Source organism: Terrapene carolina, unplaced genomic scaffold (assembly GCF_002925995.2).
Source record: "Terrapene carolina triunguis isolate 2854851 unplaced genomic scaffold, T_m_triunguis-2.0 Scaffold89, whole genome shotgun sequence".
NCBI classification, from domain to species: domain Eukaryota; kingdom Metazoa; phylum Chordata; order Testudines; family Emydidae; genus Terrapene; species Terrapene triunguis.
In genome coordinates, this window is record NW_020664440.1 from 18,609,099 (window position 1) to 18,632,958 (window position 23,860).

General features: G+C 44.7%; 1 protein-coding gene across 1 annotated transcript in view; it reads left to right on the top strand.

Annotated features, from left to right (window-relative positions):
- GRIP2 (glutamate receptor interacting protein 2) overlaps positions 1-23,860 on the top strand; it is a 113,878-nt gene that overhangs the window by 84,749 nt on the left and 5,269 nt on the right. The window contains exons 18-23 of the mRNA XM_026650262.1: positions 4,271-4,410; positions 7,001-7,177; positions 12,574-12,727; positions 16,169-16,289; positions 20,995-21,234; positions 23,558-23,704. Of these exons, the coding sequence (XP_026506047.1) occupies positions 4,271-4,410; positions 7,001-7,177; positions 12,574-12,727; positions 16,169-16,289; positions 20,995-21,234; positions 23,558-23,704 (979 nt within the window). The remainder of the gene's footprint in view (positions 1-4,270; positions 4,411-7,000; positions 7,178-12,573; positions 12,728-16,168; positions 16,290-20,994; positions 21,235-23,557; positions 23,705-23,860) is intronic.

A 23,860-nucleotide genomic window follows, 5' to 3' on the forward strand; every position in this document is an offset into this window, starting at 1 on the left:
AAACAAAGAAGTCATTAAGCATCTCTGCCATTTCCAAGTTTCCTGTTACTGTTTCTCCCTCTTCACTGAGCAGTGGGCCTACCCTGTCTTTGGTCTTCCTCTTGCTTCTAATGTATTGATAAAAAGTCTTCTTGTTTCCCTTTATTCCTGTAGCTAGTTTGAGCTCATTTTGTGCCTTTGCCTTTCTAATCTTGCCCCTGCATTCCTGTGTTGTTTGCCTATATTCATCCTTTGTAATCTGTCCTAGTTTCCATTTTTTTATGAGACTCCTTTTTATTTTTTTAGATCATGCAAGATCTCGTGGTTAAGCCAAGGTGGTCTTTTGCCACATTTTCTATCTTTCCTAACCAGCGGAATAGCTTGCTTTTGGGCCCTTAATAGTGTCCCTTTGAAAAACTGCCAACTCTCCTCAGTTGTTTTTCCCCTCAGTCTTGATTCCCGTGGGACCTTACCTATCGGCTCTCTGAGCTTACCAAAATCCGCCTTCCTGAAATCCATTGTAGGGTGAATATTGTTGTTCTAAGATGCTCTTCCCAAAACAATAGAGGGGCTAGGAAGTTGGGAGCGGAGGGAGACATTGCCAGGTCACATCTGGGGAGGTGGGGGCAGCAGGGAGAAGGAGGATGGGAATAGCTAATCCCAAGCAGCCTAGTCTGCCCCCTCTCCCAGCATCCAGCAATCCTCCTTCCCTTCCTCCTTAGCACGATGCCTCTTGGAAATGAGTCGGGCCCCCAGAAGACATACCATAGGTTTATAGAGGATTCAGAGCTGAGCCCAAGCCCAAGCCTATGTATATAGCTTTTGCAGGAGCACAGCATGCTGCTCAGTAGACATCACAACATGCAGTGGATGTGTTTCCTGTGATTACAATGGAGACGTTCTGGCCGATTCGCCTCATAGTTGGACTGCAGCTGCTACTGATTTCTGGATAATGGGGAAGGCAGAGTGTCCTCTAGGATCTGCCTTGTGTATGTCCTGCTGGGTGACCGACTGTCTGGCTGGGCTTAGAAGGCTCCAGATTCAAGTGACTAGTTTTATCTCAACCTTGAGTATTTTTATGTTGCAAACGTCTGATCTGGTATAAACCTTACAGAGGAGGATTCAGGATAACGGGGTCATTGTGAAGCAACAGCTGTCTCCCACCATTAATCCTTATGCCCGTTAGCACAGCTGCACTACCCCAGGGCAGCCACAGTCCGTGGGAACACAATGCTTTCTCCCCACCCCAAAACACACACAATGGTGAGCGCTCATGTCAGGTCAGCACTGCTTGGGTGAGATCCTGGCCAGGGTTTAAATCGGTCACCAGGAAGTGTTTTGTGTCTCACTGCCAGAATTTTCAGGTTTGGACAGGCTCTTCGAATACCCTCTGGTGGAGTGCAAAGCTGCCTTGCCTCAGATCCGCATCAGACCACTGCTAGAGCCACAACCCTATCACTGCAAACCAGTCCTCTGTGTCTTGGTTCTGGCAGCAGATGCGTCTATCGTGTCGTCAGCAGAAACTCTTTAGACCGTTTTGCACTGGAGCAGCATTAAAGGAAAGGGTACCATGATTGACAATAAATGGGGGGGGGGGTGAGACAGGGTATCGGGACCTACATCCTGGGTGCTGGCTGGTGAGTCTTGCCCACATGCTCAGGGTTTAACTGATCACCATATTTGGGGTCGGGAAGGAATTTTCCTCCAGGGCAGATTGGCAGAGGCCCTGGAGGTTTTTCGCCTTCCTCTGCAGTGTGGGGCATGGGTCACTTGCTGGAGGATTCTCTGCACCTTGAGGTCTTTAAACCACGATTTGAGGATTTCAATAACTCAGACATAGGGTAGGGGTTTGTTACAGGAGTGGGTGGGTGAGATTCGGTGGCCTGCGTTGTGCAGGAGGTCAGACTAGATGATCATAATGGTCCCTTCTGACCTTAAAGTCTGAGTCTATGCTCTCTGGTTAACAAGGGGTTAGCTTTGGCTCAGCTTCCCTCTCCCTTGCACAAGTGCTTATGGGACAGGCTAGATCAGTGGCTGTTTAGGAGGAAAGCCTTTGGTTAGGCCTGTCTCCACACCCAAGGTAGTCTGAGTGTTTTGATTTACTTTTCCTAATACTTGAGGAAAAGACCTTGCTAACTGTGGCTTTTTTTTTCTCTTCCTTCTGCTGAGTCATTTAACCAATTTATACATGAGTTGCGTTACTCAGATTGCTTCTAGCTAGGCTGGTTTATGGTGTGGGTGGGAGGGGGGAATTTGGTCCCATTCATGGTTCAGTGATTGATTTCATTGCTAGGAGAGGTTGTTTCTAAGTGTTAGAACTACTGTGGCAAGTTAAGTGTCTGCTTTAATATGCCACCATTTAAAAAAAAATTTTTTTTTAATTTGGCTGTATAGATGAAACTTTAAGGCAGATACTCCAGATCCAGTTTGAATCGGTAATTTACTTAAATGACTTCAATTTTTCCTCAAGCGTTTTTTCAGTGGAACTTCAGTGGAACTATAGTGACATCTAGTGGCGAGTTAGAGAAGGTGTACTTCAGCTGAAAATTCTTACCTAAAATGTGGCTTACTTTTGCACCTTTGCAATTGTAAAATAGATTTTTAAAACTGACAGGTGGTGGTTTTCAACTTTCATTTGTCCTCACTGTAACAGCATGTGATTTTAAAGGAGGAGATAAGTATCTGCTCTTGTCAGTAGCTGGCAAAGTGCAAAATGCTTGTATTTAGAGGAACTGCAGTCAAATGTAATTTACTAAATGAATGGAAGTTACCTAGCTGACAACCAGGGCCGGCTCTAGGCACCAGCAAAACAAGCTGGTGCTTGGGGCGGCACATTTTTAGGGGCGGCATGGCCGGCGCCAGAATGCCGCCCCTAAAAATGTGCTCCGGCCGCCCTAGCTCACCTCCGCTGCTGCCGCTCGCGCGCCACTGCTCGCCCTCCCTCCCAGCCTCTCAAACCTGGGAGGGAGGGGGAGATCCCGAGCGGCTGCGGCACGCGAAACAGCTGATTCGTGCGCTGCTTCTCCCCCTTCCTCCCTCCCAGGCTCTCAAACCTGGGAGGGAGGAGGCAGGGCTGGGGATTTGGGGAAGGGGCGGAGCTGAGGCGGGGCCGGGGGTGGGGTAAGAAAAAAACGGGGGGGAGAGGGGGCGGCCAAAATTGTTTCTGCTTGGGGCGGCAAAAATCCCAGAGCCGGCCCTGCTGACAACTCCAGCTCTGATAGAAAGGTGTGATGTTCCAGACTTGCACTCTTTCTGATTCAGTCACATGAGCTTCCCATGATATAGCCAAAAATTGTGGAACTGCTGAGGAAAGAAGCTTCTCCTTTTGATTTTTATCATTTGGTAGCATTAACATTGGTATCATAAGTAAGAGCCAACAAGCACCTAGATCTTCCCTCCCAGTTGCCAGTCGTTGGGGTGAGTATATTGTTGTATTTCCCACAGTTAACAGAGCTGCCAGCCAGCACAACAATCGGTGGCAGATGCGAAGTGAATGTGTGTCACTGTTGTAGATTAGTAATGCAATAATTGAGCAATAAAAAGTGAGACTTGGCATGATTCATTATTGCTTCCACATTGTGTAATCCACAAGCTGAAGCGAACTGTAGCCATTTCTCAAGTCTGAAAACTTGGATCGCAGAAGTTAACCATGGAAAAACTTTTAGAGCTGTAACCAAATGTCTTCCAGTAGACGCTCGGCAGTGTGGTCCTCACTCATCTAAGTACACGTGCACAAGTCCTTTTTGCTTAGGGATGGACTTAAAATCAAGTCACCTGCTTTGCTGAATCAAGGTCGGTAACTCAGCTAGCCAAGCAAAACAATTTGCACATATGTTGGTTTGAATTTTGAAAGTTATTTGCTTTGTCTTTGGTTTTGCCCCCTTCTGTGTTCTTTCCATGAATGTGGAAACAAATGTTAAAAGTTGCATGCATGTGTATTCACAGAAATCACATGCTGGGAATGCTTGTGTCCTTTTCATATGGATTTGACTTAGTTATAGGAGCTGCCAGTTTAAAAAGCTGAACTTCATTTGCAATCTTACAGATTCACAGCTATTCTGGTGACTGGGACGTTATATATAGAGATTCCTAGTGATGTTTGATTTAGTATTCTGCTGCCAGCCATAATATGATAGACACTCTCCACACATACAAGACGACGCTGTCCCTGCTCTTATAAAGTACTGAAGGCTAGTTCGCCATTATTTTAAAGCAATCTGTTAACGGTCCTTATATTAGGGAAGACAGCAGCCTTCCTTAAAGTTTCTAACTTTGTGTCTTTCCTCTTTAGGACTGGAGCAATCCACGTGGGTGACCGGATATTAGCTATTAATAATGTGAGTCTCAAGGGGAAACCACTCAGTGAAGCCATCCACCTACTCCAAATGGCTGGCGAGACTGTAACGCTGAAGATCAAGAAACAAACCGAAAGTAAGGCTTGGTCTACACTTACCCCCCCAATTCGAACTAAGGTACGCAACTTCAGCTACGTGAATAACGTAGCTGAAGTCGACGTACCTTAGTTCGAACTTACCTCGGTCCACACGCGGCAGGCAGGCTCCCCCGTCGACGCCACAGTACTCCTCTCGTCTAGCTGGAGTACCACAGTCGACGGCGATCACTTCCTGGTTCGACTTATCGCGTCCAGACAAGACGTGATAAGTCGAACCCAGAACTTCGATTCCCAGCCGCCGAACTAGCGGCTGGGTGTAGACATACCCTAAGGGCAGAAGCCTTTGCAACCTTTTTGTCCAAAGTATACAGCTACAGTAGAAATGTGGTTGGCCTCATGGTGTAACAGGTAGTGTTCTGCAATGCTATAGGAGAATCTGGAGTTTAATTCCACACCCTGGTTTTCTACTACCTGGCTGTCTAGGGGCAAAATGTCCTGAAGAGCCCATATATTCAGATCTGAAAAGAAAGGCCTGGGGAGAAATTTTGGGGAAAATAATTACTAAAAGTAAAATATTTATTTTAAAATATAATATATATAAAGGGACACAATCAGCAATAAAAATTGCACCTCGGTCTGCAAATGTGAACTTGCTGCTATTCCAAGTAACACCTAAATTGACTAGAGGTGAAAAGAGATTAGATGGAAAATGTATAATTTAGTTAAAATGTACTTTTCAAGATAGCACTTTGTGTCAGTGGTTTCACAGTTTCCCCATCTGTGTGGGTGTCTCGCACCGCAAAAGGGAGGGCGGAGAGAAATCTTCTTAAAATTAAAAATGTGATTTTTGTAAAGCTACAAAAATGAGCAGGTGTAGTTCCTGGAAAAACAACCTTGAACTCTTCCTTTTGAAACTGACTCGGTGTCACACTGGCTGTTATCCTTTAAAAGCCTCTCCTAGCTTGTGGTCCTAAGATCTTCAAAGTTACCTTCTTTTGACATTAGAATCCCCCCCACCTACTTACCTCTATGTAGCTTTGAAGTCATTCCATTCTGATGTAGCATCAAAGGAGGAGGAGGCATATCTAGGACAGACAGGTCATTTTTAAAATTAATATTTTTTTAGCAGGGACAAGATAATCAATCTGGGTAAGTTTTTAAAAAAATATATTTTTTTTTTCTCCTCCAGGGCCCCTGCCAAATGCAAACCACACAAAACTCCTCCCATCAATATGCAAAAATATTGTGACCTGTCTCTAATCCCTCCTTCCCTTTCCCATATTATGTATTGCCTTTTTATCATGCCTTTTCACTTTGTAGGTCTGGCTGGGGCCAGATATAGAAGTGCCATGGGAGAGACAGTTTCTTCCTGTTCTACTTAATAGCAGGAAACATCAGAAACTCTTCCAAGGAAGCCTATTCCAGCCTAGATTTGCAAATCCAAGAGGTTTGACAAAATAATAATAATAGTACCTTGCTCTTACTTAGCTCTTTTCCGTAGATTTCAAAGTGCTTTTACAAAGGAGTTCGGTATCATCATTCCCATTTTACAGATGGGAAAGCTGAGGCATCAGGAGAGCTGTGACTTGTCCAAGGTCACCCAGCAAAACAGAGGCAGATCAGGGAATTAAACCCAGGTGTCCCAAATCCGAGTCCAGCATCAATCTGCTAGGCCAAACTTCTAGGGCCTTCTCCAAAACAAACCTTTCCCCCATGATGCTCTGTGGGTGCTTTCTCTGTAGGTCACTAAAATGGTTGAAGAAATGCCGAGTTGTGGTCAGAAAAGTGGCTTCACAGTCACATTCTAAGTATAATTCTTCACAATAACATTCTAAGGGAGCTGGCAATCCCGCGGGCCGGATTGAAAGCCCTGACGGGCCAGATCTGGCCTACAGGCCATAGTTTGCCCTCCCCTGCTCCAGAAGGAGGAAGGGGTGGATTTGGGGATTTAGCGTAGCTCTGAAGTCTCTGTAGGGTGACCAGATGTCCTGATTTTATAGGGACAGTCCTGATTTTTTGGTCTTTTTCTTATATAGGCTCCTATTACCCCCACCCCCTGTCCTGATTTTTCACACTTGCTGTCTGGTCACCCTAAGTCTCTGCATTCTGTAATCCAAAAAAAATCCCAGTGGTTAGTTTCTTATGTACAACATGTATATAAGAACATGCACAACATAAAAAGATGGCCAGTTTTTAGGGCTCTGTGAGAGCAGCCATATTATGTATGGAGTCATCCTAACTGTCCAATAGTATCATCTCCCTTCTCAGATACAGATGTTCCAAAGTGTTTCCTCAGAAGATTTGCAAGGCCAAGAATCTACTCTTAATACCAGTTGACCACCTGGTGGCAAAGTTTAGTGTGTTTTAGCAAAATATAAAGGTTGCAGTTAAGAGTGATGATTCCTTTCATAGGAGGCCTGTTTTTCCAAGAAGCAGGAAGTGGGTATTTCTGCTCTGGCTTGCTCAAATATCTGAGCATACACCCTTCTCTGATGCTCGCCCATCACCTTCGTAAATATGATGTTTATCTGAACAGGTCTTCAGTCTCTGATGGTCTTTGACAAGTAACATGTGTCCCATCTATACTCAATAAAATGCATAAGAACAAGTGATCTGTTTTGGTTCCAGGGTCTTATCCCAAGAAGTCAGGGAGTATGAATGAAGTGAGTGACCCAGAAGATGAACTGACCGACTCTCAGAAAACTAGCAAACTCTCCGAGATTTACTCCACCACCATCCCCAGCGTGGACAGCGCTATGGAATCCTGGGATGGTTCGGGCATTGACGCAGGCTACGGAAGCCAAGGTGAGTCTGGGTCTCTACCGTAGATGTGGGAGCCAAGCTGGATATAATCAGAGCTGCCCCAAACTCAGACTGAGCCTGACCCTCTTGCATGATTTCTTGGTTGCAGTCGGGCATTGAATTGCTGAAATACCACGGGCAGGGCTGTCCTTGTGGTATTTTCAGCCTAATGTGAAGCAAGATTTCTGGAACAATTATGTGCAAAGGTTCAAGAGCCACCAACATTTGGGTGCTTATCCGAGCAAGCCCTTGCTACCATTACTAGTTCTACTGTTGTTGTTTTGCACTTACGGTGCCTTTAGCCTGAGAATCTCAAAGCCCTCTACAAAGATAAATAAATATTATCCCCGTTTTATAGATGGGGGGGAAAACTGGGGCCACTAGAGGTTGTGACTTGCTCAGGATCACACAGTGGGTCAATGACAGAACTGGGGATAGAACCCAAGTCTGTTGACACCCAACCACTTACTTTAGCTTCTGGATTATGCCACTTTAAATAGCTTTCGTACCTGATGCTTGGGTTTATTTTCATCCATTTGAAATATTATCTGTCTTAGCCAGTAGCAAGGAAGGTTGCTTGAAATCCATAAGCTCTTTGTGTAATTAGTAGCACTTGGGTTCACCACGCACTGAATACCTCGTTCAATGAAGTATGACTATCGCTTCGGATCTTTCTAACCTCTGCAAATATGTCCCTCTATATCTGTGTTAGGGATAATGAAACCAATATATTAGAATCTCTTCCCTAATCGCTGGGGGAAAGGGCTTAATGAAACCATTGCATAACAACAAAAGTTACTGCAAAGTAAAGCAATATGATTGGCTCTCACAAACACGAAAGGAGAGACTCATTATCTGGAGGCAATGGAGCCATAGGCAAAAAGCAGCCTGGCTAAAAGGGACTTTCTTGTATTTTCTGTTTATTGCATTACTCCTCATTGCATTATACTGACACTGGCTGAAGTGAGTGTGGAATGGACAGAGGGATGCTCAGAAGTAGACTCAAATGCCTGGCGGGCGGAAGCATGGAGTAGTAATAGTGAAGAACTTGTCCTCACCCACTGCAGGGCCAGAAGTGTTGCTGATGCCATGGTGTGGGTAGGGTTAACAGGGCTGGTTGTGAAGCCCATTCAGCAAAATAATAGCACAGGATTAGATTAAATAAATTTACCTCACGTTCCATTTGTACCTACCATTCCCAGCTGTTAACTGAACAAAATAGCTCTACCATATGAAGGATTTGAGTGAGGCTGTTGCACTAGACTGTGTCATGAATGTACCACCAGGGGGCTCCAATGCAGTAGGATTTTATGTTGGATTTCCCAGGAGAAAAGCCAGAGAAACACTTGTACTTATGGGACTGAATGGAGGGAGAGAGCTAAGGAACACCCAGGTTGACAGCCAGATATATTGCTGTATTCTGGCCCTAATGCACTTGGGGGGAATTTGACTCGTAGCAACATAGGGGTTTGGGCAAAGGGACCATGATGTTCTCCTGACCCAGGAAATGGCTGATGCTCTCGGCTTCTGTGAGCTGCTGGCAAGTATTTTCTGGGGCACTCTCTCCGGAACGCTCTAACCTTTCAGCACAAAGAACACTCAGCTAAGAAAAATAATGGACGTTGGCATTTTCATAGGAATTACTGACATTGTCCCTCGGCATTTCCATTGCTCTTGGCTGTCCAGGAGGTCAAGTCTCCTTTAATTATGTGTTGCTCCACTACCTCTTCCTGTTGATTTGGCAAAGCGTGTATGGCAGTGTGCAACTTTTCTTGGAAAGGCTGCTAGAATTTCTCTGAAAAACGCACTGAATAGGCCGGGGAGTGAGGAAGGTGGGGAGGGGATGCAAGTGAGGTTATTTCCTTTGCCGACAGCACCTAAATTACCAATGGATGCTCTGTTTGGAAAAGTCGCTGTCTATGCTGCTTCAGCCCCCTTGAGACCTACAGTTTCTTGCTGCTCAGGGGCCATCAAATCTTTGTATCTCAAATTGCGTGGTATGTGAAGAATTATTCTTAGCGTAAGGGATAGGGGAAGCTTGTATTTTTTCATCTTTACTATGTGAAGGGGAAGGAGGAGTTAATCATATATGGGATCAGTGCGGCTTTAGTGTGCACATAGGAGGTATACTGCTTTGTAGCATACTACTTTGTACTAGCTATGAACCAGCTTCTCTTTGGGCACACGTGTATATTTTAGTTAGATACACTTCTTCATGTCTCCTCCAGATAAATTGCAGTCCCTGAGCCTGCAGTGATCTCTTCCCAGGCACAGGGGTCTGTACTGGGGCACTCATTGCAGGATCCGGGTCTAAAGGTATGTCCAAACTACAGCTTCTGTAGCGGCATAGCTCTGGCAGTGCAGCTGTGCCACTGTAGTGCCGTAAAGTAGATGCTTCCTACATGGACAGAAGGGGTTTTTCCATTGACGTAGTTAATCTACCTCTCGGAGAGGCAGTAGCTAGGTCTGCAGAAGAGTTCTTCCATCTGTGGTGCTCCGCAGGGGTTAGGAGGCACCTCACCATCACCTGCCCTGAGCGTGAAGCTGTCTTGTCTGTGCCTGCTGTGGACCAGCTTCCTGAAACCAACAGCCTCGGGCAGCACAAGCACTGGCTGCCAGGCCGCTGCAGGCCTCACGCTCTCTGTGCCGGTAGCAATAGGTGCACTCCAACTCCCGAATATTCCAAGCGTTTCCTGCACAGTCCAGCCCCTCATCTGTCCATGGACACTCTCAGAATGGTCAGGCTCACTGTTCCCACCAGTACGCACCAGCCTGCAAGACTCAACTCCAGAGCATCACTTGGCTTAACACCACAGCACTTAGATCTATTTAAAGTGAAAACAAGAATAGGTTTTATTGTCAAAGACCAGAGATTCGGGTATAGTGAGTAAAGAATATTGTGAGTAAACAAATGGTTCTATATCAAACAAAATCATAACACACTTTTTTTTTTTTAAGACTAAACTTTAACTGACAAGTTGTCTAAAGAAGCTTATCTCACCCAAAGCTCTCTCCAGAGTTTTCAGCCAAGCCTGGCTGAGACCCCATGAAGCAAAACCGCTGTCCTTTTCCCCCTCAGTGAAGGGTACCAGGGCGTCTTGTTTGCCTCCCAAATACAGTGGAGCAAAGCTTTGATATGTAGCCCAACAGATGGGGTTCTCTCCCCTACCCCTGCTGATTTTCTCTCCTTATTAGTTTCTTTCTGAAGTCCCCACAATCCTTCATTTGCCTTCAGTTCAGACTGGTGATAGGAGACCTATTGTGAATGCGGCAATGCTCAATTTACATATAAACATCTTCTTGTCTGGCAGAGAACCTGTTTTTCGCCTTTGCTGCTGACCAATCCCCCCAGACAGACTTTAAGAACGTATTTTCAGTGTCTATACAATGATATTGATGACCGATGTGACATTGGGGTTCATTTCAGACCTCACATGGCATTCTGTGGTGAACAGAATGTACAGGTCAGAATCACAAGATTCCTGTAACCCCTCTGCACCCCGTTGCCAGTTGGTAATAGGAGGTTGTGGGGTCACACCATCGACCCAGCTGCATCTACACCAGGGTTAGGTCAACCTAACCACAGCCCAGCGACATTTTTCACAGCCCTGAGTGACATAGCTAGGTCAATCTAATTTTTAAATGTAGACCAGGCCTTACTCTCTTCCAACAAGAATTTCACATTTTCTGCAGCAAAATGGCACCTAGGCAGGTGACTCTGATGGTACCAACCAATGGATTCCATCAACATGGATAAATTCCTTGAAAGGAGAGAGTTCCATTCACCATGAGGGATTTTAAGATCTGAAATACAACATTTGGATGTTATTTCCAAACTTGTGGTGTTCTGCTTCTTATGGCTTTCTCTCCCTTGTGTCTGTGGCAGACTGACAATATCCTGTGTTATCCTGAACAAACCTTATGGAATTAAGTTAAACTTTATTGAATTAGGGTTAATACCTTTTGGGTACATTATATTAAAAATGCAATTGTGTCTGGGTTATCGTGGTATTGCATGTACCTTCTCGGCCGGGGGGGAGATGCTAATGAACTTCCTCCTTTATCAACCCTTTGAAGCCCCCCCTTGGAGAGGTGGGGTTGGAAGGACTGGGTGCTTGTTCTGAGCTGAAGCTGTGATGAACTGGTAAGCACAAAAATCACCTTTGGGTGGGGGGTTGAAGGACTGATCCTCCCAAAACTCCATGTTATGGTTGGGGTTAACTCTGGCAAACTTATTAGCATGTGTGAAGGTTCTTCTGTTGTTTTTATTATGTTTTTATGTAATGTTTTTTACCTTCAGAATAAAGTAGGCTTGCATAGGAAGTGCTGTGTGCTACTTTTATAACTATAGCTATTACACCTGTTAACCGTCTCTGACGAGAAAGCAAGCAGGTATCCTTGGGTAACATCTTTGTTCTAGGAAATACATTGAAGGCAGAGAACCATGCAGCCTGAAAATTCCCTGCTTAGAAGGGAGCGGGCCTGTCTCCCCATGGAAGGGAGGCAACAGCTGGGGAGTTGGAAGCTTGAGAGTGGGTCTGGGACACTAAAGTGAACTGGGAGAGTGTTCATTAGGACTCTGGAATAGTTAACCTACAATGGGATTTTCAGAGCTCTCCAATGGGACCTGGCATCCAAATCCCTTAAAAGTAATGGGAATTGAGTGTCCAAATTCTTTTAAGCAGCTTTGGAAATTTACAAGAAATAATTCCTGCATCAAATTCACTGCCATTAAGAATGATCTCAGCCAAGTACAAAGTGTCAACTGGCAATAGTCCAGTTCATACTGCCGTCTGCATTACCCCAGCAAGTAGGTTCACAGTAAAAGTTCTGACCCAATGGCAATGCAGTTGTGTGAGGGACCAGGGTTTTGGACCTACTTCAGCACTTAAGGGTAACTTTGCTCTTAGTAGTAGTATCACGGTATAGGTATCTTCCTTCAGCTTTCCCGTTACTAATGGGCACAGTTATTCCTGCGTGCTGAGGTGGGGAAGATGGAAACAACAGAGGGGCAAGAAATATTTGGTCAGGTTTTATTTTGATCTCACTGTTTATTTGTATTACAGTAGCACATAGGTGTCATCTTGACTGGGGCCTCTAGTAAGAGATAGTCACTACCCCAAAGAACCTACGGTGTAGATAGCTATGGGTGGGAGGAAATAAGTATTATAAATTCCCATTTTACAAATGGGAGAAACCAAGCACTGAGAGATTAAGTGACTTCCTCAAGATCATGCAGGAAGTCAGTGGCAGAGCTGGAATGGAACTCAGATCTTTTAAAGAATAAATCCAGTGCCTTCAGCACATGACCATCCTTCCCTGGGATCTAATGTTTCATTATGACTGTCTAACGCTGTGTGATTTTCCCCCCCCCCTTCCTCTCTTCCCGCCTTCCTTAGGTACATACATACCTCAGGCTGTTGGCATTGCCCTACATCCACATGAATGGAGACCTAGCAGGCAGAAGAACAGCACCCCTCCTGGGGATCCCAGGAAGAACTATCCCTATATGGATGGAAGCTTCAGTGAAGATGACTGGGACAAACCCACCAGGTATGTAGGGGCTGGAAGAAGCAGGGAGGAGGTGGGTAGACGTGTGGGTATGTGCATGTCCATACTGACTGTGTTGTCCATCATATTGTATTTGCAACATGTAGGGTGTGTTTGTGCATGCATGTGTGTGGTGGAGCAGTTGAGTCAGGGATGGAGAATGGACAGGATAGTTCCTATTAATCTCTTCCCAACTACAATCTAATAGTTGCCCAGTTCATATAAACTCTTAAGTTGTGTTGTCACTGCTGAGAATTCAGTTATTATCTACAATATTTAACACATACAGTGCAGGGTGTTGATGACCTGTCTTGCCATGGGTACCATGGTGACAGTCTCCAGTATTCAACCATCTTGTCTTTGAGATTTAAACCTGAGGTGATTTGTAAGTCTATGCACTGTTGGGGGTACGTGTGTGTTTAGGATGCAAGTGGGGGATATCAGGTGCATGCAGTACTGCAGTTTGCTACCAAATCTCAAATTTCAGTTAGGTAATCCTTTTTTAAAAAAAAATTAGACCTGTAGTATATTGGTAACTTAACCAACAGGCTTTGATAAAGATCATGCACCATGAATTCTTCACTTCAGACTGCTTTGGCAGTACACTTTGTATTAACACTGCAGTTTCCCAGGGACATTTATACAGTGAAACGGTCTTCAAGGACCAGCAGAATATCTCTTCCTAAAGCAGGCGGGTCTTCAGTTGTTATAACAAAATTGTATCGCAAACCCCCTGGACTTATGTTCAAGGTTGCGTAAAACAGTGGATTACCTGTTAGGAGGCAGACCTTACTGCTGGTTTCACTGTACTTTACAATGAAAGAATAACTTGGTAGCACTACCTCCTAAAGCTATGACCTGTTGCTCCCACTCTGGCTCACCTTGAGTTGTACCTTCTTCCACCAGTTAGTCCAGCTGAAGAAGTCAAGGTGACCAAGAGTAGCAGAATCAAGCCCTTGGCTCAGGCTACAGCAGGTGCTACAGAAATGCCTGTAAATCAACACTGTGGGTGTGCAAGGGAACAAAGCTGCTCTTCACTTTCCCATGAAACTTCTGCTGTTGAGATTCACGCCTGCTTTTTCCCCTGCTCCGACCCCTATTATTGCTAGGCGGCTCTACACAGGGCTTCCCTGAGGGGGGAAGAGGGGCTGACCCCTCACTGAGTTACGCGCAATGAAAGGAGTTCCTACTTCATTGACTAATCCTGCCCTTGACATTCTCCAGACGCCCCATAGTTGTGTGTGTTGCGTGTTTTTTTTTATTATTATTATTTTTGTTTGTCAAAACAAAACAAAAAATTAGACCATCTCATGGACATTTCCACGTATTTAGAAATAGTAAAGCTGGAAGGAAAGCCATCAGCAGCTGATATTTTGTATGGATTTCGGTCCTTCTAGAACAGCTTGCCTCACAAAGGCTGTTAAGCTTTAATGGTTCCTATAGGGTGGCTGCTTGACAGCTGTAGCTACCATATTTGTTGAGCCTTTGTAATGGCTCTTGAAGCCAAACCCATTCTGACTCCGCTCTGGAAAACTAACACGCACAAGTCAGAGGGCCAATTCGACCATGTCGTCGTCTTAGGGAGAAAACAATTAACCTATCTAACCACAGCTGTTTCCAACCCGGAAAAGGCATTGGTGCCAGTGATGTAAGATCCCCAATCTAGAGTTCTGAATGCATTTTTATAATGATAGATTTGACTTGCTGATTCAAGACGCAAGAGACTCCAACTGTAGGAAGTGTCTATCTCCCTGGAAACTTTACAGCAAAGAAAGAGAATGAGGAAGGGAAGGGAAGCGAAGTTCGAGTCTTTGGCATTATAATAGCAGGTTTCAGTCTAAGTCTAAAGGGGTTTTTGTTTATTTTTATAAAATCAGTCACTGGGTAACTTTGGACCTCTCTAGTGCAATAAACTAAGGCCCTGATCCTGCAAAGACTGACTGACTTGTGTGCTTAAACTTACGCAGTGTGAATAGTCCCATTGAAGCCAATGGGGCCACACACAGTGCATTAAGTTAAGCATGTGTTTAAAAACTTGCATGATCTGGGCCTAAATCTGGAAGTGGGGCTTTTTAAATGGGGAGTCTTCCGTTAATTGGATGAAAAAAATCAACTGCTTTTTGACTAGTGTTCAAATAATAGAATATTTGATCTTTGTTAAATAGCATTGACTGATGGAGAAGCTTCTCTTATTTGAAAAGTTAATGACTCAATTTTAGCTATGTAAATTGTCACCAGATACCACAGAGATAGAATCTTATACATGCAGTTACTAATAATATTGGTAGAAGATAGCATTGCTGAGATTAGATACAGTAGAACTATCCGACTGCTGGGTTTATAATGCGTTGCTGTTTCTCAGTATGGCATATAGAGAGGACTTTCTTGGAGACCTTAAGATATTAGATCGAGAGTTTCTTGTCTCAGGGGCTGTTTTACACAGTGCCTGGCATATTTTAGGCACTTCCATAATCCACAAAACAATGCTAATAATTCCCTTGCCATGAATCTCTCAAGCCACTTCAGTGCATTCAATTACCATTTGCTTTAGAGGTCTAAATAATGTACTCCCGCATCATGTCTAGTGGCTCGCTAGTGGAGATACTGATTTCCCCATCACTGCAGTGTCTGTATCTGCCCAGTATTGCACTGCAAATATTTCTACCAGTTTGAGAGCGATTTCTTCCACATGTACCAGTATTCCCTGGTATATCTGGTGAAAACATTTAAACAGGTAGTGATGTTGTAAGTGCAGCCACTGTTTCATAGACATGAGAGAGAAGATCTATTTGACTATATTGTCCAGTTCCCCTTGTTACTGTCAATATGATAAATACATCTTAAGTTAAAGCAAATGCTGGATCATATGAGTTGCACTCAAGTTCCCTGTGTTGCTAATTGCAGTGTTATTGCTTGTCTAGGCTAGCGCAAATCATTTTATATACATCTCTCTACATTATTTACTCTCACAGAAACCTAATGTATTTATCATTTTCTCACCATGTCTGTTACCCTCTGTGTTTTTCTCTCTCTTCTCAGGTGTTCTGTGTCTCAGATCTGAACTCTGTCCCATCAGCCTTTGTACTAACAGTCTCTGAGGCTCCTGGTTTACCCATAATGCATCCTTTTTTTCTTTCACTTCTCTGTTTCACCAAAACGTCTTCCCAAACCTACAGTCTTCCTACAGGCACTTTTTATTTACCCTTTTGAACTTGACATTACTACACCAACTTAATTCTTCCTTTGAAGGACTTTTGCCCTGTTAGTAAGTGCATGGAGGTTTTGTATTTGGACTCTCTTGCCTGAAAAGTTCATATTGTTTGCTTTTGTATATGAAGACTCTTCAAGTCTCTGCTTTTACTGGTGAGCCACTTGCTCTAGCCTTGCGGCTTTCTTCCCGCTGCAGAAGAGTGCTGACCATTTTTGGTTCCTACGTTACAACAGATATCCCAACCGCCAGAACGGCCTTGAGACCGCTCACGAGGATAGTTTTTGGCGCGTTTTTGGAGAGGCTTTGGAGGACTTGGAAACATGCGGCCAGTCTGAACTTTTGAGGGAGATCGAGGTAAATCAACTTGGAATTGTTCTAACCAGTCCATTCTCACCACTTGTAGTAAGTGATTCCCCTTGTATGCTAAATGTTGACAATATCTATGCAGGGGAGGGGCAAGGATTCTATCCGAGTTTGATCCCTTGGAATATTTGTATTTTCAGATCACTCGACTCATCTGTTAATAGTCTGTTCAGTTTTTTCCCATCAACTGTCAAAGTATTCACAAAAAGCTTTTCTTGTTTTGACCAGCTTCATAGCTCACCAAACAATAGTAATAAAATCATAGAATTTCAGGGTTGGAAGGGATCTCAGGAGGTCTAGTCCAACCCCCTGCTCAGAGCAGGACCAATCCCCAGACAGATTTTTGCCCCCGATCCCTAAATGGCCCCCTCAAGGATTGAACTCTCAACCCTGGGTTTAGCAGGCCAATGCTCAAACCACTGAGCTATCTCCTCCTCCATGCCTCCCCCCCTCAAATGGCAAATACTCTATTGAAGCAGTATTTCTGATTGACAAGCTCTGCAGATTGGCCAAAATGGGTCCAAAAAACGTGTGTACTAAACAGTTGTTATTTTAGATGTCTGAGAGCCCAGCACGTACCTTGCATTCAGATGTCTACACCCATTGCTGGTTCAGTAAGATAGATAAATGGTAGATTTTCATCCAATCCCCCTACTCCTCTCCCCTCACCCCCACCCCACCCCCGGAAAATTTATAAGAAGGCGGCAGCTTCCTGTAGACATAGTGTTTTCTTTCTTCGAGCTACTCTCTTGTCTTTATCCACAACACTTTGGAAGTCCTGTTATTGTCTCTGGCTGTGGGATGGGCAGGTTGGAATTTAAAACCTTGTGGAGAAAGTAAAGCAGGAAAGCCCTCTTCAGAAACCACTTTAAAAATCACTAGAAAGTTCTGTAAGGAACAACCCTGCACTAGCAGGACTGGCTGAATATCCATCTTCTAATCTAGGAATCAGTCGTTACAGAAGACCAGATTGTAGCTTGGCTTTTGCAGTGATGCAAAGGAGTGAGGGGTGTAAGGCGAGCTGCCTGTATCACATTTTTCAGTGCGGGAATGGAAGCAGATTCTGCCCAGCTGCTACTCCCCCTGATCTGTGCAGGCAGGTGAGGACTGCATGGATCCTTGGCTCCACTTTGCTCGCCCTCTCATCCCCCCAAAAGACGCTTGGCCAGCAAAGCCCCATTGGCACACAAGGTGATGTGTGCTGTGCTGGGTATAGGTCTGGAGCAACAGGGAGACCAGGAGGAACTTTGTGACTTTGCATCCCAGGCTGCTCTTGGGGCAGTCCAGCAATGCACTGCTCCCTACTTAGAGCATATTGTAAAGTGACTCTCTAGACTTGCGATCAAAGCCCATTGAAGTCCATGGAACGATTCCCATTTTCTCCAGTAAAGTTTGGGTATTTGAGTTTTCCAGTTCACAAGGCAGTGAAAGTGATAGGGAATTTAAAAAACATAAGGTTTCCATTCACCGCCCTCTTTAGGAAAATGAGGATATTGCAGATATATTTCACACAGCCACAAGAATCTATTTGATTATTCTCCTCCTTTGTTCCAAGCCAAAGCAGACTGATCTTCTCTAGCTATCTGACACTAGCACAGGTGAATTAAATCCTCCATTGGGGGGGAAGGATTTGTTTAGATGCTTAATCAGATGGCTCTTTCACTATGCACACCAGTGATTAGTCATTGATTTGCCACTGCTGAGCTTTGCTTTGCTATCTGCTCCCTACCTTTCATTTTTTTTCTTGTGCCTGTTGACATTTAAGTGAACTTCTGACCTTCTGAGCTTGAACCTTGGAATTAAGATGTTCATTACTAATTTAAATAGATTGTGTGACCTGGAGCCAGTCGAGGTTGCATACACCGATTTCTTGATTCATTCCTTAGTTTTGATCAGTATAATCCCTTTAACGAAAAACATTGCCAAATAGAGACTTTTCTACATAGAGGGCTCTTTAAAGGGATGCTATGAAGGGTGACTGGTCCTAAATGCTACCTAATTTCATATTATTAACCTTTTTAAAGGCTTGATCAATTTTCCTAAATGAAGGCTGCCTCCTCTTGACATATAAAATCCATTGGTGTTGGAACTAGGGGTGCTGGGGAGCTGCCGCACCCCACCCCCTGGCTTGAAGTGGTTTCCATGATATACAGGATTTACAGTTCGGTTCAATGGCTCTCAGTATCCCCGCTATACAAATTGTTCCAACACCCCTGATAAAATCCTAATATTTTTGATGGAAAACTTTCTGTGGAACTCAAGGTATTGTCTTGCTTAGCCATTGCAGACAAATGCACATGCAACATACTGCAGCTCTGGAATCAGGTATAGTATCAAAACCTACCAGAATCCTTCTCTGTGATCCAGATTCTGGTATATTTCAGTTCCCTTCCTGCTCATAAAGAACAGAGCAGGCTGGCAAACTAGAGGGATGGTGGCATGCCGAGAAACTATCCTCCGATCTTTTTAATGCCATAAATTCCCAGAGCTATATTATAGGGAGATGGTACAAAATCAGAGTGCAGCTGGCTTAAGGTTTTATACCTGAGTAGGTAGGCACAGGCATAGGGGAAGCATATTGCTTGCTGTCTTTATTGTATCTCTAGAACACATGTAGCAAGCGCTCCCCCCATGTCTGCCTCCTGCTGCTTGCCGGGTCCACAGTCCCATCTCTTCAGGGTATTTAGCCCTATTTGCAGTGTTAGTGGCTCTCCCTTACATTCAAAGAGTGCTGGCTTGAAGCATTCTGAGCTCTTTCTGCACAGGGATGCTGAAGAGGAAGGGATTTCCTGTGTGTTTCCATAGTGAAGAAGCCATAATTTGCCCCCATAATCCATAGAAATGTAGGTCTGAAAGCAATCTTGATAGGTCATCTAGTCCAGTCCCCTGCATTGAGGCAGGACTACGTATTAGCTGACCGTCCCTGACAGGTGTTTGTCTAACCTGTTCTTAAAAACCTCCAATGGTGGAGATTCCACAACCTCCCAAGATAATCAGTTCCAGTGCTTAACTACTTTTGCAGTTAGGAATTTTTTCCTAATGTATAATCTAAATCTTCCTTGCTGCCCATTACTACTTGTCCTGTCCTCAGTGGTTAAGAAGAACAATTTATCACCTTTCTCTTTATAATAACCTTTTATGGACTTGAAGACTGTTATCCGGTTCCCCCATCAGTTTTCTGTTCTCCAGACTAAAAACCCAGTGTTTTCAGTCTTCTCTTGTAGGCAATGTTTTCTAGACCTTTGATAAAAAATTTTGCGCTCGTCTGGTCTTTCTCCAATTTGTCCACATCTTTCCCAATAATGTGTATGCCAGTATCATTTCCCTGGTGCTGCCTCACCGAACTGTTAGTCTGTGAACTACAGTGGTGTCAGCAAATCAGTGTTTCAGACCCTATAATGTCCTTCCCAAGATGTCCATAGAATGACATAGTTTCTGAGAAACAAAAGCAAAACCTGTCACTTGAGAGGAAAACCAGTTTCAGAAGCAAAAAGATCACTTCTCCAGGCCCAGACTGTTTGAAAGAACCTTCTCTCTGTCTTGAAAGCCCAACCTCACTCTAAACAACCTGTAGCTGGCAGTATAACTTGCATATTTTGACGTATTGAAAAGATAAAGGACTTTGCTGTACAATAGTTGGACTATAAGCTTGTTTCACTGACTGTTGACCATTCTGAATGTATGAAAAGATAACCTTGAACTCCTCCTAGAGACTGCTGGGACTTGATGGTTGTGTTAAGGGAATTTCAGCTAGATCTGCACTAATTTCAGCATTCTTTTTTATCAGTTCCTTGAACAAGTACCTAGGTACATAAAATGTGTACAAGTGTTTTTTATAAAAAATGATCCCTCCGTTTTTCCATGGGGGGAAAACTGGCTAAAGATTTCTGACAAGAAACAATGAGCATTTGCCGAGATGCCTGCCTTTTTTGTAAGTGGCCCCTATAGCCAGCCAGAAGTGACTACATTTCTACCATTTGGGTTAGAATTATCATAGAATCATAGAATATCAGGGTTGGAAGGGACCTCAGGAGGTCATCTAGTCCAACCCCCTGCTCAAAGCAGGACCAATTCCCAACTAAATCATCCCAGCCAGGGCTTTGTCAAGCCGGGCCTTAAAAACCTCCAAGGAAGGAGACTCCACCACCTCCCTAGGTGACCTATTCCAGTGCTTCACCACCCTCCTAGTGAAAGAGTGTTTCCTAATATCCAACCTAGACCTCCCCCACTGCAACTTGAGACCACTGCTCCTTGTTCTGTCATCTGCCACCACTGAGAACAGCTGAGCTCCATCCTCTCTGGAACCCCCCCTCAGGTAGTTGAAAGCAGCTATCAAATCCCCCCTCATTCTTCTCTTCTGGAGACTAAACAATCCCAGTTCCCTCAGCCTCTCCTCATAAGTCATGTGCTCCAGACCCCTAATAATTTTTGTTGCCCTCCGCTGGACTCTTTCCAATTTTTCCACATCCTTCTTGTACTGTGGGGCCCAAAACTGGACACAGTACTCCAGATGAGGCCTCACCAATGTCGAATAAAGGGGAACGATCACGTTACATTACATCTCCTCTGGTTTGTGCTGAACCTTGTGTGTCACCTGCTTCTCTCTGAGTTGCTTTTGTTCTTCTAGGGTCCATCAGTTCTTGCCACTCAAACTTTTGTTTAGCCCAGTTGAACTAACTTACCACCTTATCCACAGGCATCCATCATGACAGGGAGCGTGCACAGTCTGGGCCTGGAAGGGAGCAAACTGCTCGTGGACTCTGTTAGTGAGTCTGGATTGAGCCCACTGAGGAAAGGAAACTCCAACTGCTGCGACGACGGGCAGAGCGACAGCAACATCGCTCCCACCAAGAAGAATGAGAGGAATCTGGAGATGAAGAAGATTAAGGAGGAGGTGCAGGAAATCATGTCTCCGACCCCTCTCGAGTTGCACAAGGTCTGTGTTTAGAAAGAGTTCACTTTAGTGTTATTCCGAGGATCCCTCGGTTACAAATAGCATTGTCAGGGTTACAGTGGGGATTACACTGAGAGACTGTCAGGGAATTTGCCCTTATACTGCATGTTCCCTGCCAAAAGGGGCAGCAGGAGAAATATTCTACTGGGAAGTGAGTTTTCTGTCATTTGTTCCCGACATGTCTACAGCTGAGCCAATATTTTATTTATATTTTCCCGGATCAGCCACGAAACTGAAAAATGAAATAAAAAATTGGTTAGTTTTGAACTGAAACTGGAGGGGGAGGAAGTGTTTCCCTCCCCCACCCCACCCCCAATGAAAAATATTCCATTTGGGTCAAATGAAACATTTCAAATGTCAATTTGAATTAATACTTCATTTATCTCTTTGGTACATGTTCTCAGGGTGTCAGATTAATGGGAAGGTGGCCTCCCACTAGAATACAGCAGCAGAGGTCTTTGCTCCCACCTAGAGATGGACTGAGGCTATGTCTTCACTACGGGGGGGGGTCGATTTAAGATACGCAAATTCAGCTACGTGAATAGCGTAGCTGAATTCGACGTATCGCAGCCGACTTACCCCGCTGTAAGGACGGTGGCAAAATCGACCTCCGGGGCTTCCCGTCGACGGCGCTTACTCCCACCTCCGCTGGTGGAGTAAGAGTGTCGATTCGGGGATCGATTGTCGCGTCCCGACGAGACGCGATAATTCGATCCCCGAGAGGTCGATTTCTACCCGCCGATTCAGGCCGGTAGTGTAGACCTAGCCTCAGACATATTGACCCTAGATCTCTACCCCACATCGCCAAACTTTGGGAGAATTCTAATGCCAACTTTGGCTTGCACCCCTCTGTGTTTATGTTTTAAGTGTAGACTAGGCCTAAGTCTAACACCAAGCTACAGCATAGCTCCTGCATGCCAAGTTCCTTGGGGGCGAAGGGAGAATACGATGGTATTCATCGCAGGTAGTTAATGATGGTAGTGATGGCAATAATACACTGCCTCCACCTTCTGGATTTAATTTGTGGGGAGATGTTGTGCCTACAAGCCCACAATTCCCAACTGTGTTGCCAAAATATGACTCAAAATGGAGTGTGCTGGGCTTTGCTCCTGGCTGAACTGGCTCTCGCTGGCTGAGGGCCACTGCTTCTCTGGCTGGGGGCACTGAAAAGAACTGTCCTGATGTGTCTCCTGTCAGGCAGCAATATTGCTTTCACTGGTGGGGTGGATGAGCTACCAGCTGCCTCTGCTGCTGGGGAGGAGGGAAGAAGGGAGGAGAGAGGCTTAAAGTGGGTTCAGCACAGTACAGCAGCTCTTCTCTGATCGGATCCCAGGCAGCTGGCTCAGCGTCAGCTGTCTGAATGGCTGGTGGTGGAGATGCATTAGTCCTTGGGAAGCTGGAGGGAGGCAGCAGCTCTTGGCTGGGCTCTTTTGGTCGCAGCCAGCACCGTTATGAAGTTGGTGCTGCTCACTCCGTGATTGGCTATTGGTGCTGATCACACCAGTCTGGCAATTCCTAACATTGGCGCATCCAGGAAAGAGCAGAGCAGGTTGAGGCGGTAGAAGGGCAAAACCAAAATGGCACAAAGCCGAAAACAGTACCAGTTTGCAGCTAAGTCACACCCCAATCCACCGTCACAAATTGTGAACACTGACCCAAATTTGAGGGGACTGTGGTTTCATCATTTTACCACATGTTCTTAATGGTGGTAAAACTCATCAGTGTGGTGTCTCTGAAGCAAGCTATTGGATAAACCACCAAGATTAAAAATCTGTAAGAGCTGTAAATAATTCAACAACCTGCTTGGAAACAGTCATCTTTGTCAATTAATTTCATTCAGATTTTCAGCACCCTAAGCATGCCTGGTGGACACACAAGATGCCTAGAGTAACTCAAAGCAAATACGAGTTGCCCCATTGTTTAAAAATTCCATTATTTGACCAGCATGGTCCACCTCTTTGTGACTTAATATAGAAGTTGTAGGTTATCCAAAAACTTGTGATTTATAACTCTACTTAAACTTTTTTCTTCTCCCCCAAGCAAGGGCAGAAGATTTGTTTGTGATTTATGTGCCCATTACCAAAGCGTCTGAACATGTGACCTGTATAAATAGCTGGCCGTGTGTGCACAAGTTTAAATTAAACTCCTCCCAATACTAATAGACCACCAATGTTTACTACCCAGTCCAAGTAAAACCCCACCGGGAGACCCAGAGCAGAATCACACTGTTGTACTCCCATGCTTCTCTCATGTATCTGTGGCTCATACTGCATTAGAATTTCTTGTTCAATGCCGTTCCATGCAGATGACGCTCCACAAGGACCCAGAGAGTGAAGACTTTGGATTCAGCGTCTCTGATGGCCTGTTGGAGAAAGGTGTCTATGTAAATATGATCCGTCCCAATGGGCCGGCTGATCAGTGTGGCCTCAAACCTTATGACAGAGTCCTTCAGGTAAGGGATGCAAAGGACCGCTCTGGGGATAGGAAATGAGTGATTGACTGACTGAGAGGAAGCGAGAAGTTTGTACGATTCCATTAAGGTGACACCAACTTTATAAAAGCTAGTGGGTAGGCAGCTAGCTACACAGCCCTTAGCATTATAGTGCAC